Source organism: Siniperca chuatsi, linkage group LG13, assembly GCF_020085105.1.
Source record: "Siniperca chuatsi isolate FFG_IHB_CAS linkage group LG13, ASM2008510v1, whole genome shotgun sequence".
NCBI classification, from domain to species: domain Eukaryota; kingdom Metazoa; phylum Chordata; class Actinopteri; order Centrarchiformes; family Sinipercidae; genus Siniperca; species Siniperca chuatsi.
In genome coordinates, this window is record NC_058054.1 from 12,796,173 (window position 1) to 12,815,210 (window position 19,038).

The 19,038-nt window shown below is 37.9% G+C and overlaps 1 protein-coding gene across 6 annotated transcripts; it reads left to right on the forward strand.

The window, feature by feature from the left end:
- Window positions 1-207: 207 nt before the first annotated feature.
- On the forward strand, window positions 208-18,975 carry LOC122887379 (coiled-coil domain-containing protein 178). 6 transcript variants are annotated; one of them, XM_044220533.1, is made up of 20 exons: window positions 208-385; window positions 688-801; window positions 3,342-3,478; window positions 3,586-3,644; window positions 3,735-3,814; window positions 4,266-4,469; window positions 4,599-4,819; window positions 5,650-5,792; window positions 6,814-6,967; window positions 7,066-7,161; window positions 7,392-7,528; window positions 7,649-7,832; window positions 7,952-8,014; window positions 8,424-8,552; window positions 8,672-8,785; window positions 8,998-9,143; window positions 9,466-9,625; window positions 12,184-12,333; window positions 15,797-15,931; window positions 16,519-17,700. In XM_044220533.1, exons 2-20 carry the CDS (start codon window positions 744-746, stop codon window positions 16,552-16,554), a joined length of 2,406 nt encoding a protein of 801 aa, XP_044076468.1. In that variant the 5' UTR covers window positions 208-385; window positions 688-743; the 3' UTR covers window positions 16,555-17,700. The 6 variants fall into 6 exon arrangements, with proteins under 6 accessions (XP_044076468.1, XP_044076465.1, XP_044076463.1 ...); XM_044220530.1 differs by lacking the exon at window positions 16,519-17,700 and adding an exon at window positions 18,308-18,975 and having other exon boundaries at window positions 209-385; window positions 651-801; XM_044220528.1 differs by lacking the exon at window positions 16,519-17,700 and adding an exon at window positions 18,308-18,975 and having other exon boundaries at window positions 209-385.
- Window positions 18,976-19,038: the final 63 nt, after the last annotated feature.

Consider the following 19,038-nt stretch of genomic DNA (forward strand, 5'->3'; position numbering starts at 1 on the left):
TACACAAGGCCTAACTATCATTGCCTTAAAATGATCTAAATAAAAAAAGTCAACTCCCCCCTCTTATTATTTTATTCTGTTCCTTAAAATGTGCCTACTTCTTATAAAACGAGTAGGAAACACCCCTCAGTGCTGCTAAACAAAAGCACAAAGCTTCACTGCTGCTCTTGAACGTAACTCACCCTCTCCAAGCGCAGCCCCTTGTTGCTAAGCAACCTCCGCTGAAGATTGACAGCAACTTCAGGTGCTTCACTTGGAGAAAACTAAAAACTAATAAAAGGCAACTTTTTTTTACCGGACAGCTGCAGCGTTGTCACACAGAAGAACAATAACAAACTTAAAGATGGCCAACAGATAGCCGGCAACAAAAGGTGTGTTAATACAAGTAAGTCGATAGCCAGCCATTTTTCGCTTTCACTTTCTGCCATGACAACGCCCCCCGCTCATTAATTTCTCATTAGCTAAGTTAATTAACCGTTAACTTAACGTTAGCTAAGAGAGCGAAACAAAGGTATCAGTTGCAGTTTTAGCTAACGTTAGCTAATGTTAATATTGTCTGAAAGATTAACGGCAGATATTAAACCTATAATATCTAATGTGTAAATAAAGTAGCTAATTAACGGTTGCACTTTTTCTCCCGACATGTGCAGGTTAATGTTGAACGCTAACGCCTCTACGTTTCCACAGGATTGTGGAGGTTGAGCTGGTGGTATTTTCCTAATCCTAGCGGACAAGTTTCAGCAATGCCAGACGTTGAACCACTCAGATTCCCATCAAGGGAAGGACGACCTAGTCAGCAAGGTGAGAAGAGTTAACGGTGTTAATCTTAATTCAGCTGATTTACACTTGTTTAGTAATACATTAATACGAACTATTTTGTAGGCGTAAACAGACGTTAAATCTGATGGAGATACTCTGTTACAACAGACGGACACTGTCAATAGAACATCGTTTAACTATTCACAAATATGGACGAAAGAAAATGACCAGTGTGGTCAGTGGTCACAGTCTACATTATTAATTTTGACTGTCGTTTTTAGGTTAACACACCTGCTAATGTAGTATTTACTGAATTTAATATGATGACAAAATATCACAAGTTCATCTGGAGACCACTGCTGTCCCCAGGTACAGTAAGAAAGCTGGCCACACACACTCGCAAAGGCCAGCCTGTAGACTGTAATCTGTTGTCCAGTCCGTGCTTGAGCTGGACTGCACTTCATATAATATATGAAGGTGGTGAAAAAATTTGAATACATTTACATGATAATTACAATTAAATATCTAATATCATTAGTGAAATGGCAGGTGAAGGCCCCCAGAGTCACGTGATCCTACTCTGTGGCTATTATACACCCTGCCAGTATGATTTAGAGCTTATTCAGCCCGCTGATGACATATTGCCTTACCACCTTCCTACCCCACTTGGTTCTTTCACTGTGTATTATTCATCTAAACTGCTCAGCAACAGATGGCTTCATTTTGGGTCTCCCCACAGTTTTTCCTCGACTGTTCTTGTATTGGTCTGAGTCAGCTCACTCACTAGCCATTCTCCTAATTAATGGAGCATTGTGGCAAGATAACTGTTATCTCAGGTGGGAAGGGTTCAATAGTTTCACATACAGTTTGTGACCTACCTATTTCTTACTGATTAGAGTACTCGTTCGTATACAGGTCCTTGACAGTTTTGGTTGTGTCTCAACTAGGTGGTCATTTATCTGTCTAGCTGCGCAACAGTGGACAGAAAACTGTAATGAAGGGGGCCTATCAACTACCTCAAACATGTGATGCTGTCCTTAAAAAGGTGCCAGGCAACACCAGATGTTACCATGATGGCACTTCTGGGAAGACAGGTGTATGATCACCTGGTGGTGCATGTCACACCACCACTTGTGACAATTGAAGATACTCTTGTGAGTGTGCATACGGGTCTGGGTCTTCCTTTCAGTGGTGTACATTCAGGTTCATCTGAATCTGTGGGTGGACCCTTTATCCAGGGCTGGTCCTCACCTTGCAATATTTAGCGATAGAAGCAGTTTGGGCCTGGATTGTTTGGGCACAGAGAAACACAATCCACCCATGGGTCTCCATCTGTATTCCATAAATCTAAACAATGACAGCAAAAAGTTGGCCCTCAAAGTAAAATAATGGAAAATTGAAAACATTTTAATAAAATTAATTAAAATGCATTGCTAACAGCTCTTTCCCCCTCTCTCTTGTGGGCCTTGCAGTGAAAAAACATTACCTCCATCTTATCTGCTATCTTACAGTGTAATACACTAACGTACAGTTTTGTCAGTATTACAAAACTTATGCGAGTTATACTGAATGTTGTATGCTGTATACACATGTTTCTAAATAGTCTGCTTTTTGGTAATATTGGTGGTTCTTTCCTACCTTTTTATCTACTTACTGTATGACAAATTAAATTTTATGTAATTTCTGTGAGAAATTCTTGTGAGAGATCATCTCAGAGGCACAACGTAGGGCACAAGAACCAAAATTTCAGTTCCATATATGCAGAAACAAATTTGTAACTGTGATAGGCAATTTTGTTCCAAACCTTCCACATGACTGTACATATTATTTGTATTCTGATACCAACTGTTATACTAAGTCGAGGCTTATTAAATTAATCACTCAAAGACTGAATTAAATGTAGTGTTTGTAGTAGCATTCAAACACTGTATATTGAAATAAAATACAGCACAGGGAACTTTTTTGACATCAATTTGGTCTTCAATAATCTTTAGTCTTGAATTTGCCTAAAGGTTATTTTTACTTGTGAATGAGCATGAGATGTCTCTGTGCTATAATATAGACAAAAGACTCCAAAAGTCAGTATTTCTCAGACTTTCATGTGTAGGGTTGCAATCTGCACCACTGGTGTTTTTTTACCCTTTTTGTCAGCCAGATGGCGTCCTTTCACCACTAAGAATTGTGCCCTTGGGTTTGTCTTGAGATGTTCAAATTAGTTGTCTCTGCTCTCTCACTGATGCTTCCAATATATTGCAGAGTCTATGCAAGCAGAATCAAAGAGAAAGTAAAGAATCACAAAACATCTTTCACAGCCAAATACATTTTTGTAATTACTTTTCAAAATACAGTTAATGAAGTAGGATGAGTGTTTGTTCCAACAAAAGTCTGTTGTTTTCTGAGTTTTTTTCATTGAGGGATGGTTCATCAGTGTGTTATGTATAAAATATGTCAGGGGCTTTATGTGAAGGAAAAGCTTTAATTAGGGTTGGATTTTCATTGCTTTTCTGAAAGCAATTGTTTGTTTGTGATAAACTAAAATTTAAAGTTGGTTTTACAGATCTCAATATTTTGTGTTTCTCAAGATCAAGCAGATCTTCAAGCTGTCTGTTCTGGTAGACGTCGCACTTGTGCTTTGCTCAACAGTCCCTCACCATGTGTCAACAATGCTATTTACCATATCCAAGAGCTGAAGATGACAGTAGAAAATTGGTGTCAACAGGTAAACTGATGTTAAATGTGATCAAACCTGTGAGAGATTGTAGGACAAATAACAGATAGGAGTAAAAATCAATTTAAAAGTATTTTTTACCTTTTGCTTTGCACCAGTCTGGAAAATATCAGCCACAGATCGATCAGGACAATCACGAATACAGGAAAACTTTAAGGTGAAGTCCTCTCTTGTTTTTATTTCCTGTTTCTTTTTGTTATATTCAGTAGGACTTAAAAATATGACATGAGTTTAACTTCCGTTTCAGATTTCAGTCCAGAGACTCAGATACTGAATCGGTGACATCTACAGAGTTGTTTGTCGAAGGCATCGCAATTAGTGCAAGAGGTGAACACATTTATTTTTAAATTCCATTCCAAGTCATTTCTATTAAGTATTTTGTCTTGATGATTGTTGTGCCATAGAAAAGCAGACACTGTCACTAATGCACATGCAGATATAAGAGCAACACATCAACACGTCTAGAGTGTACTTCCTTGGATAACCTCTAGGTTTAGATGTTGTTTCATTGCTAGTGGCTAGTCAGTATGACCATCATTGAGTTCCAGTTGCTGGTTCACATATTTTCTCTACTTAATAACTGATTAGATAGTATCCAGTATTCACTTCTGCTACCCTGGATCAAGTTTATGTTTATCTGCACTTTGTAGTTGGTCAGATTATGTTAACATAGCTTTGCAAAAATTAGTTTACTTGTTTATGCTTTTGTTTGTTGAGTTGAAAGTGATGATACAGTACAATACAGTGTGCCAATCTTGTAAAGTTTTTCATCCTCTAGAAAGTTGTCCATTATCGCCACTATTGAAGAAAATAAATGATGTCCTCGGAGAGGTTGTGTATCTGATTGAGCGGCTGGAGGCTGATCGGCAGTATGCAGAGGAAGCTCTCCACAAAGAGAAGAGAAGAAAAAGATTTTTGGAGAACAAAGTTGACAGTATTTCACTGTGGAAGCAACAAGAGCACTCTTTTGTAGTCCAGAAAGGTCAGTAACTGAGAGGTGTGTTATCATCTCCTCACAGACATATGTGTGTCTTGTGAAGTATTGCAATGCTGTTCTTTAAAACAATGAATACTTTTTCTAATTCATTTTTGGCTATTGCTTTTTTTCTAGAGCACGAGGCTTGCATTAGAGACATCACTGAACTGAAGTGGCAGCTAAAACTGGAAAGAGAGAAACTTGACCAAGCCCAGGAGAAACTGTCACAGACTGAGGTGTTGAACCAGCGCTTACATGAGGACATTAGCTTTGCCAAGAAACAAGTTCCCATTGTGAAAGAAAACCTGAACCTCCAGAGAGGCATCATAAATCAAATCAGCACTGCACAAGCTGAGGTAACCTCTAATTTCATATATTCATGTTTTAAAAACAATTTCTATGTATATATTTACAAACCGAGAAAGGCTGGACACATGTGTGCCAGCGATATGGTTAATAGCTCTGTCTTTGGGGGTAGCTGAAGAATTATTTTGGCATTTTTGCAAGAATTAACCAAACAACTGACTGGATTGCCATGTCATTCATAGTCCCCAGAGGATGAATCCTAATAACTTTGTTCCCTGACTTTTCATTTAGTTTTTCCACTTGTTAGTTCCTTTAGTTAAAGTCAGGATGCATTAAAACCAAATGTCCAAATTCAGCCTCAGCTGTACTTTGACTTTAATGCCTACATGTAAATATGCCATGAAAGTGTACCAGAAGAGTGATAGTAAAAGACAGACAGACAACATGCAACAGATCAACTTTGACTAGAAATCACTGCAGCTTTTTGGACTGACTCAGTGTTAGAACAAATGAAATGTTTGTTTTTTAATTACATCTTAACAAGTCATTAGCTGTGAGTGTTCTGAAGATGTTAACCCTGGGCTCTTAAGTGTGAATCTTTAAAACCAGGCTTACTCAAAGCCAAGGGCTAATAGCTAGCTTTAGGCTTTCTGGATTTGCCAAAACTAAGAAAAAAACCTGTTTAGTGCGTAGCCTCGCTGTTGGCTTGTGGCAGTGGGTTACTGTAGGTAGGGGATTCAAAATATTTAGTTTTGACAGGGTATGATTTGATAAGAGGATAATGTATTGCCTATAATATCAGTACCCTTATTGAAATTGTTTACAAAAAAATCTGAGAAAAATAATAACCTCATGATTCCCCTCCCCCTTCTTTTTTTAGGCTAATGAAGTATACTCAAAAACACAAAGTAATTTCATACTGCTTCAGAGGGAGTTAAAAAATATGGAGCTGGACGCTAAACATGAAAAGATATCACTGAGTCATGTACTGTTGACGATGAAGAATCTGCTGGCTAACAAATTGTGAGTATCCATCCTAACTGCAGTGAAAACAAACAGGTTCATCAGTTAAGTAGTACACCTGAGACAGGAGACATCTTTAAAGTTTGAATAGCTTTCATCAGTTTCTAGTACAGTGACTAGTTAAACCAGTCGTTAATGTCACCAAGTGCAGTACTGAGACTATACACAATATATACTCAGTATCTTTGGTGACTTACTTTAAAGTGGTGGTGCAGTTGTGGCTTCTGTCCTTGTGTTATGTGGCTTCTTCAAATGTATTTATCCATTTTGCATCATTTGTGCTAAATAACCACATAATCATTAAACATATCATATGTAATTCTATTTAATCCATTTTCATATCCATGGAAAACACTTGTTTCTGTCTGGCTGGCAGGTATCTGTTAAAATCATATAACATGACACTTCAAACAAAAATAAACAGTTTAACCACTGCTTTAAATCAGTGGGCAAGTTATATTAAACTGCACGTAACCATAGCAACAATACTTCTGCTTGATGTTGCATTACCAGATAAGTCTCACTGTAACGGACCTAATCATTTAACTTGACTACAAACAAACTTTGAAAAATTATTTGAATACAGGTGTCCTAATATACGAAAATAACAGACTTGGCATGATTTTAATGTTAACATTTAAATTTGTTCTTTGATGCTGACAAAGCTAAGACCAGGCCATGTTTTATATTAACTGAATGAAAAACCTCTTAATAATGCAGTAAAAACAAAAATCAATATAGGCTTGATTCCTGCTTTGTAAAAAATAACTGTTTATCTATGGTATATTTTCCTATCCAGTTACACAGTTATCATGCTGTGTTGTAGATGATTTTCTTGCAATAATAGTAGTATTATGAGTCGCTTGGGTTGTGATACCATCGCTTCCATGTGCAACATATTATGACAGCATTGTGTTATGAGTTATCCTATGATTCCCAACCCTAAGTGAGCACTGGATTTCAAAAACTGCTTTTAATCCACCAAATTAATAAGAAAAGACAAAACTGTTTTTCCCACCAGGGAAGATTTAAACCAGTTGAAGATGCTGGAGAAAGGTGTATGTGCTGAAATAAAGGATGCTGAAAAGACAGTTGCTCTTACAGAAGAAAAGTCTGCAGCCATAACACAACGTATCCCTGAAATGCTGGCGCTCGAGAAAACTGAAAAAGACTGGGTAACGGATATCGTCCATATTTTTTAAAGTTAAAAAAGTTGATTTCAACAATTTACAAAAGTAGTCAAATTCATGTTTTTTTCTCTCTTTTGTAACAGATTTTGCAATTGAAATTTCAAATTGAGGATGAAATACAAAAGAATAAGAAATTAAAAGAGAAACTAATTGCACTGCAAGAAGACATTGAGAAAACTGTAAGTATTGCCACAATACTGTTAAAATGTCTTTATAATGTTGGTGCTGCTTTGGCTACTTATGTGTGTCTTGATAGTTCATTTGGTAGAGCATGGCACATAACTGCCAGACTATGATTGGACTCTCACTGGAGCTATGCATGCAAATAATGTTTGAAATCATGGCACTGTAAGGTGTTTTGGATGCGTGCATCCACTGAGTGGCACACTGTATGTTATGTTATCCACAGAGACTTAACGGGGAAGCAGAGGTTTCCTGCATAGAAGAGCACCTCCATTCAAAACGAAATGCTTTTGCAGCTCTTCGTAAAGAAAACATGGAGTATGAACAGAATGTAGAAGACTACAACATAAAACTTTCTGAGAGGTACAGTGTCAAAGCCAAAATTGTGGTTGAACATACAACATCCCATATTTGGTATTACTATATACAGTAGTAGACCACCTATGTGTCTTCACCATTACTTTTCTGTGTGATTTCTGTTAGCAAGAAAGCAGTGAAGCAGATGCATGAGGAGAGGAAGCAGATGCTCCAGAAAATCATTGACAATGACGAGCAGTGGGAAAAGGCCAAGGAAGAAGTGACCCAAGTTGTAGCCCAGCACAGTGTCACCATGACTAAACTGGAGGAGCAGGAGCAGCTCACCTTCATGGAAGAACAGAGGGCCAGGGTCAGTGACAACATATGTACATGTTCTATGTATACTGCATGGGTCACAGTTCGTGAGGAAAATGTGAGATACTAAATGCTTTCTCCAGTGTTATTCAGTGCTCTTTCTATGCTCTACAGAAAGAGATTGAAAATCTGAGGAAAGATCTGACAGATCAGATGATGACCCTGGAACTACTGAAGGTATAATTCATGAAGCGCTTCAGAGTCTTCACTCTAAACGACTACATTTTACTCAGTCAGAGTGGAAGAAAAATGTAATCACAGAACTGATGCAAGCAAAGTAGATTTAAATTGAAATCTTCAAAATATGTCACTGTATTTTTGCAAACTTTTTCAGTTTCTGTGGATCACTTTGATTGTATAAGCGTATAGCTATGTTGAGAGAGGCATGAAGAGGGGAAGCTTCACAAAGCACAGTCTCAATAAAAAGTTAGCATTATACTATTTTAAATTTCTGCCTGCATTCAGTTGCATAATTTTGTACATTCCCACTCCTGTTACATTTCCTGTTACTGTTTTTACTGTTTTTACCCCCTGTTTTAAGTCTTTAGCATAATGAGATTCTGCCTTGTATTTTCTTTTGCATCAGGGTCAGTGTGCAAATATAAACAAAGAATTGTATCAACAGCAAAGGAGCTCAGAGCTAACTAATCAAAAACTTCAGAAAGAATTTATAGATGCATCCTCAGCAACAAAAGCTCTGGAGACAAAAATTGAGGTACTGATCAAGCTTAATAATGATTAATCTTAGTCTGAAGATAATTTTACATCAAAAAAGCAACAATGTAATAAAAGTTTAAGTCAACTGCATTTGTGACTAATCTTTGGTTTTTATAGAGACTGAAGAAAATGACAGAAAATTTTGAAAAGATTCAGTGTGAACACAGGAACACATTAGTCAACCTTGAGAAGGAGAAAAAACTCAAATGTGACCACCTGAAAGCTGCTCAGGTAAGAAAAGAAAAGTTAAGGGTTGCATAAAGCAATTCTTTTTGAGTCAAACAACAGTTGCTAAGTCAGGTTTATTCTGTGAAGCTCATTGAGCACAAAGCTATTCACAGCTATTTATCATGTCATTCTTTTGTTGAACAAAATGATCTCTTGCTCTAAGCAAGAACAAAAGAAGATTTTTTTGCAACATTAATGCTACTATTTGTTTACAGGATTTACACACTGCCACTATAAAGAGATATGACAACACCCTGGGCAGGATCAGTGACCTTACGAAGAAGAGCGAAGAATACCGAGATGCTTCAGATAAAATGGAAGTGATAGCTGAAAGCATGCCAGAAGTCATAGCAGAACTTCAGTAAGTTGTACACAGGAAACAATCAATATAATAGTAAATAATAAGGAATGATATATTATTGTTGGAGAAAACCTTTTCTTCAGTGTCAGACTTTTTGAAAGAAAATAATAATATAATTAATAATCAAAAATACTCAACCTTTTACTTAAAAATGTTTAGTATTTCTTTGATTATATATTTAATAATATTCAACTTAATTCAACTTGAATATTTCTTGAATAAATGCTTTGCTTTGAGCTCTCCCATTGTATTTATGAGATTCAAAAATTCAAAAGATTTTAGAAAAATAATTAGCATTTATGTGTTTGATTTCTCCTTCCAGAAGTGTTTTTGATGTGGTGGAATTCAAAAACAAATCAGCTGCTCTCATAATGAGCACCTTGCAGTCTGATATTAATAACTGCCAACAACGAACACAGCGATCCATGCAGACACACACTGCTCATTTTACAGAAAGAATAAAAGACATGGAAGAGACAAAGGTAACAAAATGTTGTTCAGTATAACTTTAAATACATGACTTTTTTGTGTCAGATATTGTGCAATCAGAGACAAGCTGTAAAAAACATCTCATTGTTTATTTGTTTGTGGATTAGTGTCAGCACATTGCTTGTCACAATACATCCCTTAAGATGCAGAGAAAAGAGCTGTGTGCAATTAAAATTACAAGCCATGGTCAATCTTGTTTAAGTGCTTTTCCCACAAATGACAACTCACTGTTGTTATAGTCTTTTGTCTGGACGAATTTAATGATGCGTGTCATGGTGAGATGCGGTGCCTATTTTGTTACCTGTAGGCCAACATTTTCAATAGCTATTTCAATGTAAGCATACAGTTCACAGTATCAAATAAGCATATAATCTGGACTTTTTTATATGAATGTCAGAAATAGGCTCTTGTAAAAACATGAGTATGCTGTGCACAAAATGGCATGTATTTGAACACTCCTTTGTAAGAGAAACTCCTATTTATTGTAAGGTTTTCATCTGCAGGATTATCAGCCCCAGCCAGAGCCTCTTTGCTGATGGGGGTTTCACATGGCTTATCTAATGTGAAATCGCCATGTGGTATATAGTTTCATTAAACGGTGATCAAGAATGCATTAGTTCAAAACAAGAAAAGGCAATGGAGCTTAAGCCGCCATGCATCCAAGTGCAGCAACTTTAAAGAAGTTGTTGGCGTGAGACAATTTAAGAATTAGAAGTCTTCCTCATAGACACAACTCCCATTAGCCAGATAAAAGTTAGCCATGCAAAAACGGGTTTAGTCTTTTCACTTGACGAAATAAGATGATATAACAACAATACTCCTCACCAAATAAAAAGATCAGAGCGTCTGAAGTTCTAAGGAAATTGGTCACTTTAATCATTGAGACCAATATAAAGCACACATAATGTCTGCATTAGCATAACATAATAAGCAGAGTGTGCATTCAGAAATCACAGTGCATGAAGCAGAATGGTTAGACACTTTCCAATATTCTTATAGAAGACATTTCTTCTAAAAATGCTGACCCCATACTATACTCTTATAAGCTCCTGTAGGTTGCAGCTCCTCTTTGCTATAGAAGCTGACAGAGGTCAGTATAACTAATAGCCTGATGGGAATTTGTATGTGGCTATATTAAATACAACCTGCAGATGGTTAATTTTAAAGATACAAATACAGGGTATATCAAGGTGAAATAGGTGGACTTGTTAGTCCTATGGAATCCATGGTCATCTCTATTCAACCCATACATATGTGAAGGTGGTTTGTCTTTCATACATGCACCTATCTTTTGATTTGATCAGGGCTTGTCGTTTGGCCAGCACAAAGTAAACAATGCAAACTGCCGACGCTATCAGTTTCTTATGGGCGATGAAGTGTAATTTGTTCCATTTACACTTCACAACAGCATCAGATGGGCTTTGTCAGTGCTGCATGGAGTAATTAAACCTGAAATCAATAGCAGGCATTTGTCATGTTTACAGCCCCTCTTTCTGCTGGGTTAAACTCATCACTTTAGTGCTGTTCTGTTTTACTGCAGAGACACACTTCATTATGTCTGCAGGTAGACTTGAGATATTCACCAGCCACATATCCAGTACCTGGGAAACATTGTTCAAAAGAAAAGAGGGCATGCAGACAGTCATGTACTCACTGTGATTTATTTGCTTGATTTCCCAGAAAAGTGTCCATTGTTGTATGCCTGCTATTTATATGGCCTTAATTAACAGCACAAATATAGAAATCATGTATTGTGTGCTATGCACACATAGCAGGTCAGTGGTACAACTAAAGCATCTTCTAAATGGTCAGTGTAGTGTTAATATACAGTATGTACAGCACTGTATATTGACTCTCCACTTCCCTTCACCATCTTTTCTTGGGTATCTGTACATAGCAGATTGCGAGTCAAGAAAACGTTGATCTATGTGATCATTCCTTATGTATTTTACATCTGTACTGTACTTAATGCTGCCTCAGCAGTTGCTCTTCTGCCAGTGTAACTGTGGTCTAATATAAACATATTGATAAAATGATCATCATACAAACACAAATCCATTTGTGAATGCTGATCGCTCTAATTGTAAAATTCACATTTAAATGTGAGAGGTTCCTTGTTCCAATTTTTGTAACTTTATTGGTGTATTGGTGACAGTTAAATATACACCAATCAGATACACCAGATGGGTATCAGGGCCGATACTGACCTTATTAATCGGATCGGGTATCGGCCATGACGGGACTGATCGGTTCTGCTCAAGTTTTTAGCACCACAGCAATCCTTGGCCTCATGTTACCTAACATAAAAAAACTGGTATCGGATTGGTACCCTGTATTATCTTAAATGATGTATCAGAATCAGGACTGCGAGACAGAAAGTCTGATCAGTGCATCACCAGTGACAATGCAGTGTAGGTCATAAGTACAATAGTTACAATATTGGTGAGCAGCCGACCTTGCACCTGCTTGTGTCTTGGTGATTATTTAATACCTACTGTAAATATATTATTTACCTTTACCGTTTTAACCTTTTGTTTTCATGTATGTGTAGGAAGCACTAAAAATTGCACTGAAAGAGAACAAACAGCTGGCAGGCGAGTACGAAGGTCTTAAGAAGATCCTCATGGAGGCCAAACAGGAGGCAGTGTCTGCATTGAGCGAGAAAAACCATGCACATAAATCTTTTCATTATTACATACAGGTACGGTTTATATAACCTTTTGTTATATTTACTATCTCTCACCCCCTCTCTTTTTAATTGTGCTTTATGACTTTCTGGTTTTGTTTAGTTATCTTTGTTCTGTCCCCTCATGTTCTGTTCCATGCTATTCTTCATGGTGCACTAGATAGCTCTTCTTTACATGGGCAGTCATTTTAAGAAGGTTTTAGTTTGGCAACCAGTGAGGAGGTTACTGCACCAATCTAATAATGATGAGATAACTTGAGTGGAGGAGGGATGATGGATGTGACATAATGTAATGATAGCTATGTAGTTTTGCCACCAAGGGGAGTAAAGAGAGAGGTTGATGGTACATGTAAATACTATCCCTTCTACATTTTCTTGATTATAGTTTTTGTAAGGTGGTCAGAGGTGAAACGTTTTATTATCAGGGTGTTTGCCTCTGCTCACCACAGCTCATACAAACAGGTTAGGATCAGACAATGAACGTGCCTTCAGTGCTAAAATAGCATAGGTCTTGACTAGTTGAGGGAGACAACTCAGCAGCATTTTACTCTTTAATCTTTATAGTTTTTGACACTATTTAACTGGAATAGAATTACACATGACAACCATAACACCAGGAAGAAGCCACTCTGCTCCTGCAATGAAAAACACATATTATTTGTTCCAAAAATGACTAATAGCTTTACTTGAGCAATTCCTCATCTAACTGCATGAATGTTATCAAGTGAAAAATGCATGCAAAAATAAAATCCTGTGGACAGGATTTTCCACGCTCATGATCAAAGCCTGATTTTCTTTTACTCCGGATTCAGCCTTCACCATTTTTGTTTGTTTCAACGCCACACTTCTACAACAGCAGCCTCTCGGCTAGTGTTTTATGCCTGTATTTAGTTTTTTTAACAAGCTTATAATCAGCAATGTTTCTGAAATGTAGATGCAGGCCTATCACATTTAATCTGATTTAAACAGGAACATTGAAGCACCCTTCTTTCCTATTTCAAATGTACAATTATCCTTATAATACTTGCATTTTTTGTCCCAGTTAGTGCATATATTACACAATGTGATTGCCCGCAATTGATTTATTTATAATTGGGGGCAACAAGGTAAATGCATTTAACATTGTCAGGATCATTTGAGAGATCATAACATTAGTGCATGTGTGTGAGATGCCTCACACCAGTCATTTGTGTTTTTGGAGAGCCCATAAACTCTTTTATTATATTCAACTGAGGGACACAATGAAAACCATCTCTTAAGTATCCTTATATAGAAATATAATCCTGACAGCAGGCATCCCTGACATACTGTATAGCTCAAGTGACATGTTTAAAACTACCCATACCCCCCTTTCAAGACAACTATAATATAGCACATAATACTTTAAATATAAACTGGAATGAAGTGCAGTACAATTTCTATTATAAATACATTTCCTTGTGTTTTTGTCCAAAACCATACAAAAAGCATCTAAAACATGGAAACCTGGAACATCTATAACAAATAATTGGGAGTGGGCTCATAATTGTGATTTTTTTTTTTCAAGCCATCGCAACACAACCCATAGTTAAAACGCAGGTTATAGTTCTACCTTTAAAGCTGTAATCATTAACTCTCCACAAGTTGTCACGTTAAAATACAGCTAAGTAGGTGGAGCATCTAGTGTCAATCTTGTTACTTTGTCTCGAGTGAAGTGATACCAACCACATACCTTTAATGTTGGTGGTGGAATGTAACTAAGTACATGTACTAGCACTGTACCTAGCACTGTATTTGAGGTAGTTGTACCGTACTTGAGTATTTCCATTTTATGCTACTTTATACTTATACCCCAGGAAAGTATTGTACTTTTTACTCCACTACATTTACTTGACAGCTTTAGTTACTAGTTACTTTACAGATAAAGATTTTACACACAAAACACATGATGAGTTTATAAAATATGATGCGCTGTTATAGATTAAACTATCCCACAGTTTATAAAATTGTTCAAATTAGCTCCACCTTTACCACCTGCTACAGTAAAATGGCAATTACATATTAATGCATCAGTAATAATAATCCAATAATATAGTATAACACTCACAGGGCCATTTTATGCAGAATTAGTACTTTCACTTTTGACACTTTAAGCACTTTTTGCTAATAATGCTTATGTACTTTTACTTAAGTGTTATTTTCAGTGCAGGACTTTTACTTGTAACTGATTATTTCCTGTATTGCAGTATTACTACTTTTACTTAAGTAAAGGATCTCAACACTTTTTAACCACTGATATTAGTGTATTATTTATTCTATATTTATTACCATTGTCATCCAGGACAGGTTTGACCTTCTTAATAGCGAAGTCTGGAGATCTTTAGGCACATAAATGTGCTAGTTTTTGTGTTTTGCCATACTCAGATGGGATATAAGAACATAGATTGCAGCTTTAATATACTTGTATTTCAAATACAGATAATTATACTCAACTAAACAGTTCCATTCAGCCACACAACTTAAAGTGTTGCATATTTTGTGGTATACAAAGGCTTTGCATGTTTGTAGCGGAAGAAGTTTGTCCTATTTAATAATTGTCCAATCAAGACACACAGAGAGTAGTTTTTCTTTGACATGATGTAGTAATGTTAAATGTATTTACATTAGGATATTACATCATCAAAATTCATCAAGTATAAATACATTAAAATAATCAAAATTCTCATTTGTAAATGAAACAAATGCACGACTAATTAGCATCTGATAGCACTTGCCAGTATGTGGCTCTTATAAAAATCCTCTTGATTCTACTGTACATGTAAGCATTGCTTTGTTTATGTGGAGGCTTTCAGCACTTGGGTTTTAACAGGGTACACCATAAAGAGCATTCTTGTTATTGTCTTTCCTTCAGGAGCTGATGACTGAGCTAATTCGCTTTAGTTTTCAATGCACTGGGGAACACATTGCCAAGCAATGATAAGCTTTGTAGGAAGAGTAGAGAGATGGAGGGGGGAGAAAAGCAATGGCATCTATCAGAATTTAAACCTCTTTGCTTGAAACTGTGTTCAAATAATAAAGCAAGCAGCATGTCTTTCCAAGAGACTAGGAATAATTTCTGGTTTCAGTGGGGGGTTCATGACTCTGTGTGTATGTGTAAAATATGTCTTGAGGGGATTGGTATAAAGTTAAACTGGGTGAAGTAGAAATATTTTACTCATCAGCTTTGCAGTCACAGAGTTTGCCTCGGCTAGAACAAAACTGCTGAAGCATTTAGAGAAAATTAACCCCCCATCCTGGCAGCCAGATGTGACTGGATTCTGATGAGTGCACACGAGTGGGCAGAGAAACCAAGAGACTGTGAAATTCCTGTCAGGCCCGTGTACTGCAGAATGGGCTATTGACTGCTTTCTCTATTCCCCTCCATCATTCTTCTTGAACACTGCCATTAATTTCCTCTCCTGCCTTACCAATTCCTTTTCTCTGCCTTCTCTCCCCCTAGCTCTCTTTGTTGCAGAAGAGGATGCACAAAGCTTTGGTGAAATACTTCAAACAACGCAGCCTCTACAGCCAGGCTGAACTGGACCGGTGCCAGGTTCTTTCTCAAGAGACCGACCAGAAAATAAAAACAGCCCAGGTATTTGTACATATACATGTAAAACAGGCTGGAAAACTTCACAAACTGTCACCATTTATTTAAATGGTAAATCCCTTTATTCAACTTTTATCCCAGTCTAGGTATTCTACCAGATGGAAGCGTATTCTTTTGCATACTACAGTAACTCCATGTTATGCTTGGCATTGTTTGAGCCTCATCCAGCTAGTCAGTTGCCTTGTGTCTTTTTTGCCAAGCAAGGGCAGCCAGGCAAACATCCACCAAGGCTTTGTGCCTCACTGCTATGGTGGAGTTAAAGACGCCACTCTTACATTACAGTCTATACATTCACTCATCAGATCACAGACTGGTGTGATGGATGATGTGTCTGCTAGAGTGCCTATGCAGTGACTCAGTGTCTGAGGCTAGCTCTGCCTCTCCAGATAACTCTTTATACACAACACATTGTGTTTGGTCACATTGCATTAACATTTGAGCCTGTTTTCTGTTTAGCGGGGGCATTTGTGACTTTTACGGCTAATTCAGAGTGAATTCATTACACCACATGGAAGATATCTCTGTTACAGCTTCTCCTATGTGAATAGAATAACCTTCTCTCTGTCTTGCAGAAGAGCAGCAGCATATTCTGCAAGGTTGAGAAGTAAGGATCTTCATTTAGAGGATAATCGGTGTCTAATCTGTGCTGTGATGTGAGATGAGGTCAAAGCGGACGGAGAGACAGTGATGAATCTTTATGAAATGTCCTGTCCAGCATTACCGCAGAGCCAGGTGGCATGCAACCATACTATGAACTACTTCCACCCTTTTTACTTTACCCTTTACTTTTTTACCTTAACAGTAGGGCATCCCAAACCCCTTGTTTGTCAGTTGCAATCTGTTGTTTTTGTGTAAAATCCTTATTTTGTTTTTGTTGGTTAATTTGTTGTTCACCAAAATTCAAATTCAAACTTCATCAGACATGCTGGAGGCAAAATATGCTTAGATTTGATTAGAGGTTTTCTAGGGGAGTACCTAGTGAAAATACTATTAAGTGGTTTCCTTCTCAGTTCTTCCTCCTCTGACTGCTGACATGTTTTTTTGATGGGCCTGGTCCAGACATTACAGGGAGCAGCCAGGTCTCACTGGCCCAGCCTCAAAAGGCCCCAGCAGATCACAGCTCAAGGCAGGGAGGAGTAGGGCACAGGGGGAGGAGCTATCAGAGAGCTGCAGAGTGTGAAGGACAAAAGAGCTGGTGTATTCAAGCGCACCACACCGTCACCCGTCACAGCTCAGCACAGGGTCCATCAGAGCAGGCAACACTCACTTTAAACAGGCTCCTCATGAACAGTCCAGCTCAGGGTCTATCCTCCAAAAAGTACACATGTAGAAAAACCTTTATGAGAGAAGAAAATAAAACATTTATTAGTTTATGAGCAGGCATAAACACACAATCTGCATGATTAAAAATTAAGACCTTTAATGTGATCTTATGATCCACAAAGAAATGCTCTGAGAGTATGCAGATAGTGATCATGCACGTGGTTTTTCAGTAGGTCCATACTAAACACAGAGATTCACAATTACATGATACACAAATTATCAATATTGTTGCCACTTTGCAACAAAGAATTGAAGAAATCAAAACTGATACCAGTTGTAACCAGAGTTAAACCAGGCTGAATCCTGACGAGGCCTATACTAATCCATCATGTCCACTTAACCCCACAAGCAGAACATAAGAGAGGTCAGGTTAGCGCTTTCACGGATAAGGCGTGCTTAATTCAGAAGCCAAATGGCAGTTTGCTCAAAAGTAGCTTGAGGGGAGGAAGGCCGGGGGAACCCTAGGGTGGGAGTGGGTGGGGGTGGGAGTGGGAGTGGGGGGCGGCGGGCTGTCATCCTGTTACACTCCTGCCAGAACTGGCAGTTCAGCTTTGTGTTCTGCAAGTTTACACTAGGGATGGCATAATTGACAATGGCTAACAGCAGAGAGCAGTGCAGAGCCTTGTTGAATGGCCAGTAATGATTGGAGCAGACGCCCACTGCCCCAGTCCCAGGGGACAGTAATCCAAGATCCTGTTGCTGATATAATTGTTAGTCAGAGAATTTCTGCATGGCTAGGTCGGTTCAGATTCCCAAGCTGGTTGACAGTGCCAGGCAGTTTAATAGAAAAACTGGATGCTGAGGTTTTTAAAACAGAAGAGCACTGAACCTGGACGTGGTTCACCAGGAGCCTCTTGTTCTCCTTCCTCACAAAAATAAGAACAAGATAGTAACTTTACTCTCACAATTGTAGATCCACCATCAGCTGTGTGTGGGATGCACACAGAGCGAGGAGTTTGTGTTATTGCCTTTCTACAAAAACTGCATTTTCTTAATTAGCTTGTTTCCATTTATTCTATTTGTCCCTTATTCAAACAGGAGGGGTTGTCAGAAGAAATTCAGCTCATCTCTGCGTTCCTGCAATCCTTGACAGATGACTCTACTACCACTGATGATGCCGGGGTGAGCAAACAAGCCAGTCCAGATGCCGCTGGATCGAATGAGTAGATGCCTTCAGTTCAAACAGCAGTGTAATTGGACATTCACCTGTACCAGACAACTTACTTACCCTAGCACGCTTCACTATTCCCCCCTCTTTACTTGCAGCAGATCCATAACAATGAAACAGGTGACTTTCATGCTGCTGTCAGGACTGATCTAATTTTAGCTGGGTGAATGATTGCAATTGGCTTTGCCTCATCAGATAATTAATCTATGTCACCATTAATTGGAAAAGAGAATAATTACAGGCAGTGTTGACAGAAATTCTACGCTTCTCCAGATTCCAAGATCTAATTACAACTAGTGAAACCCTGTGACCTTAACTAGCACTTAGCACTTGGCCACCTTGACCATGCCCATGTGAAGACCACTGTCTCTTGAAAGACCCTGTGTTTGTTATCGCACTCCAGCACTCCTTCACTCGCCTCACTCTCTGAAAGCTGTCTCCCTCAATCACTTTTCAATATTCAATCTTAATTTTGTGGAAGTTTAGCATTTTCAATGAGCTGGAGATGAATGATTAATGAATAAATTTAAATGCTTCATTTTGTCCATGGATCATTAGTTAAGTCCTTTGTGGGAAGGACCTGAGAAAGGAGTGAAAATTA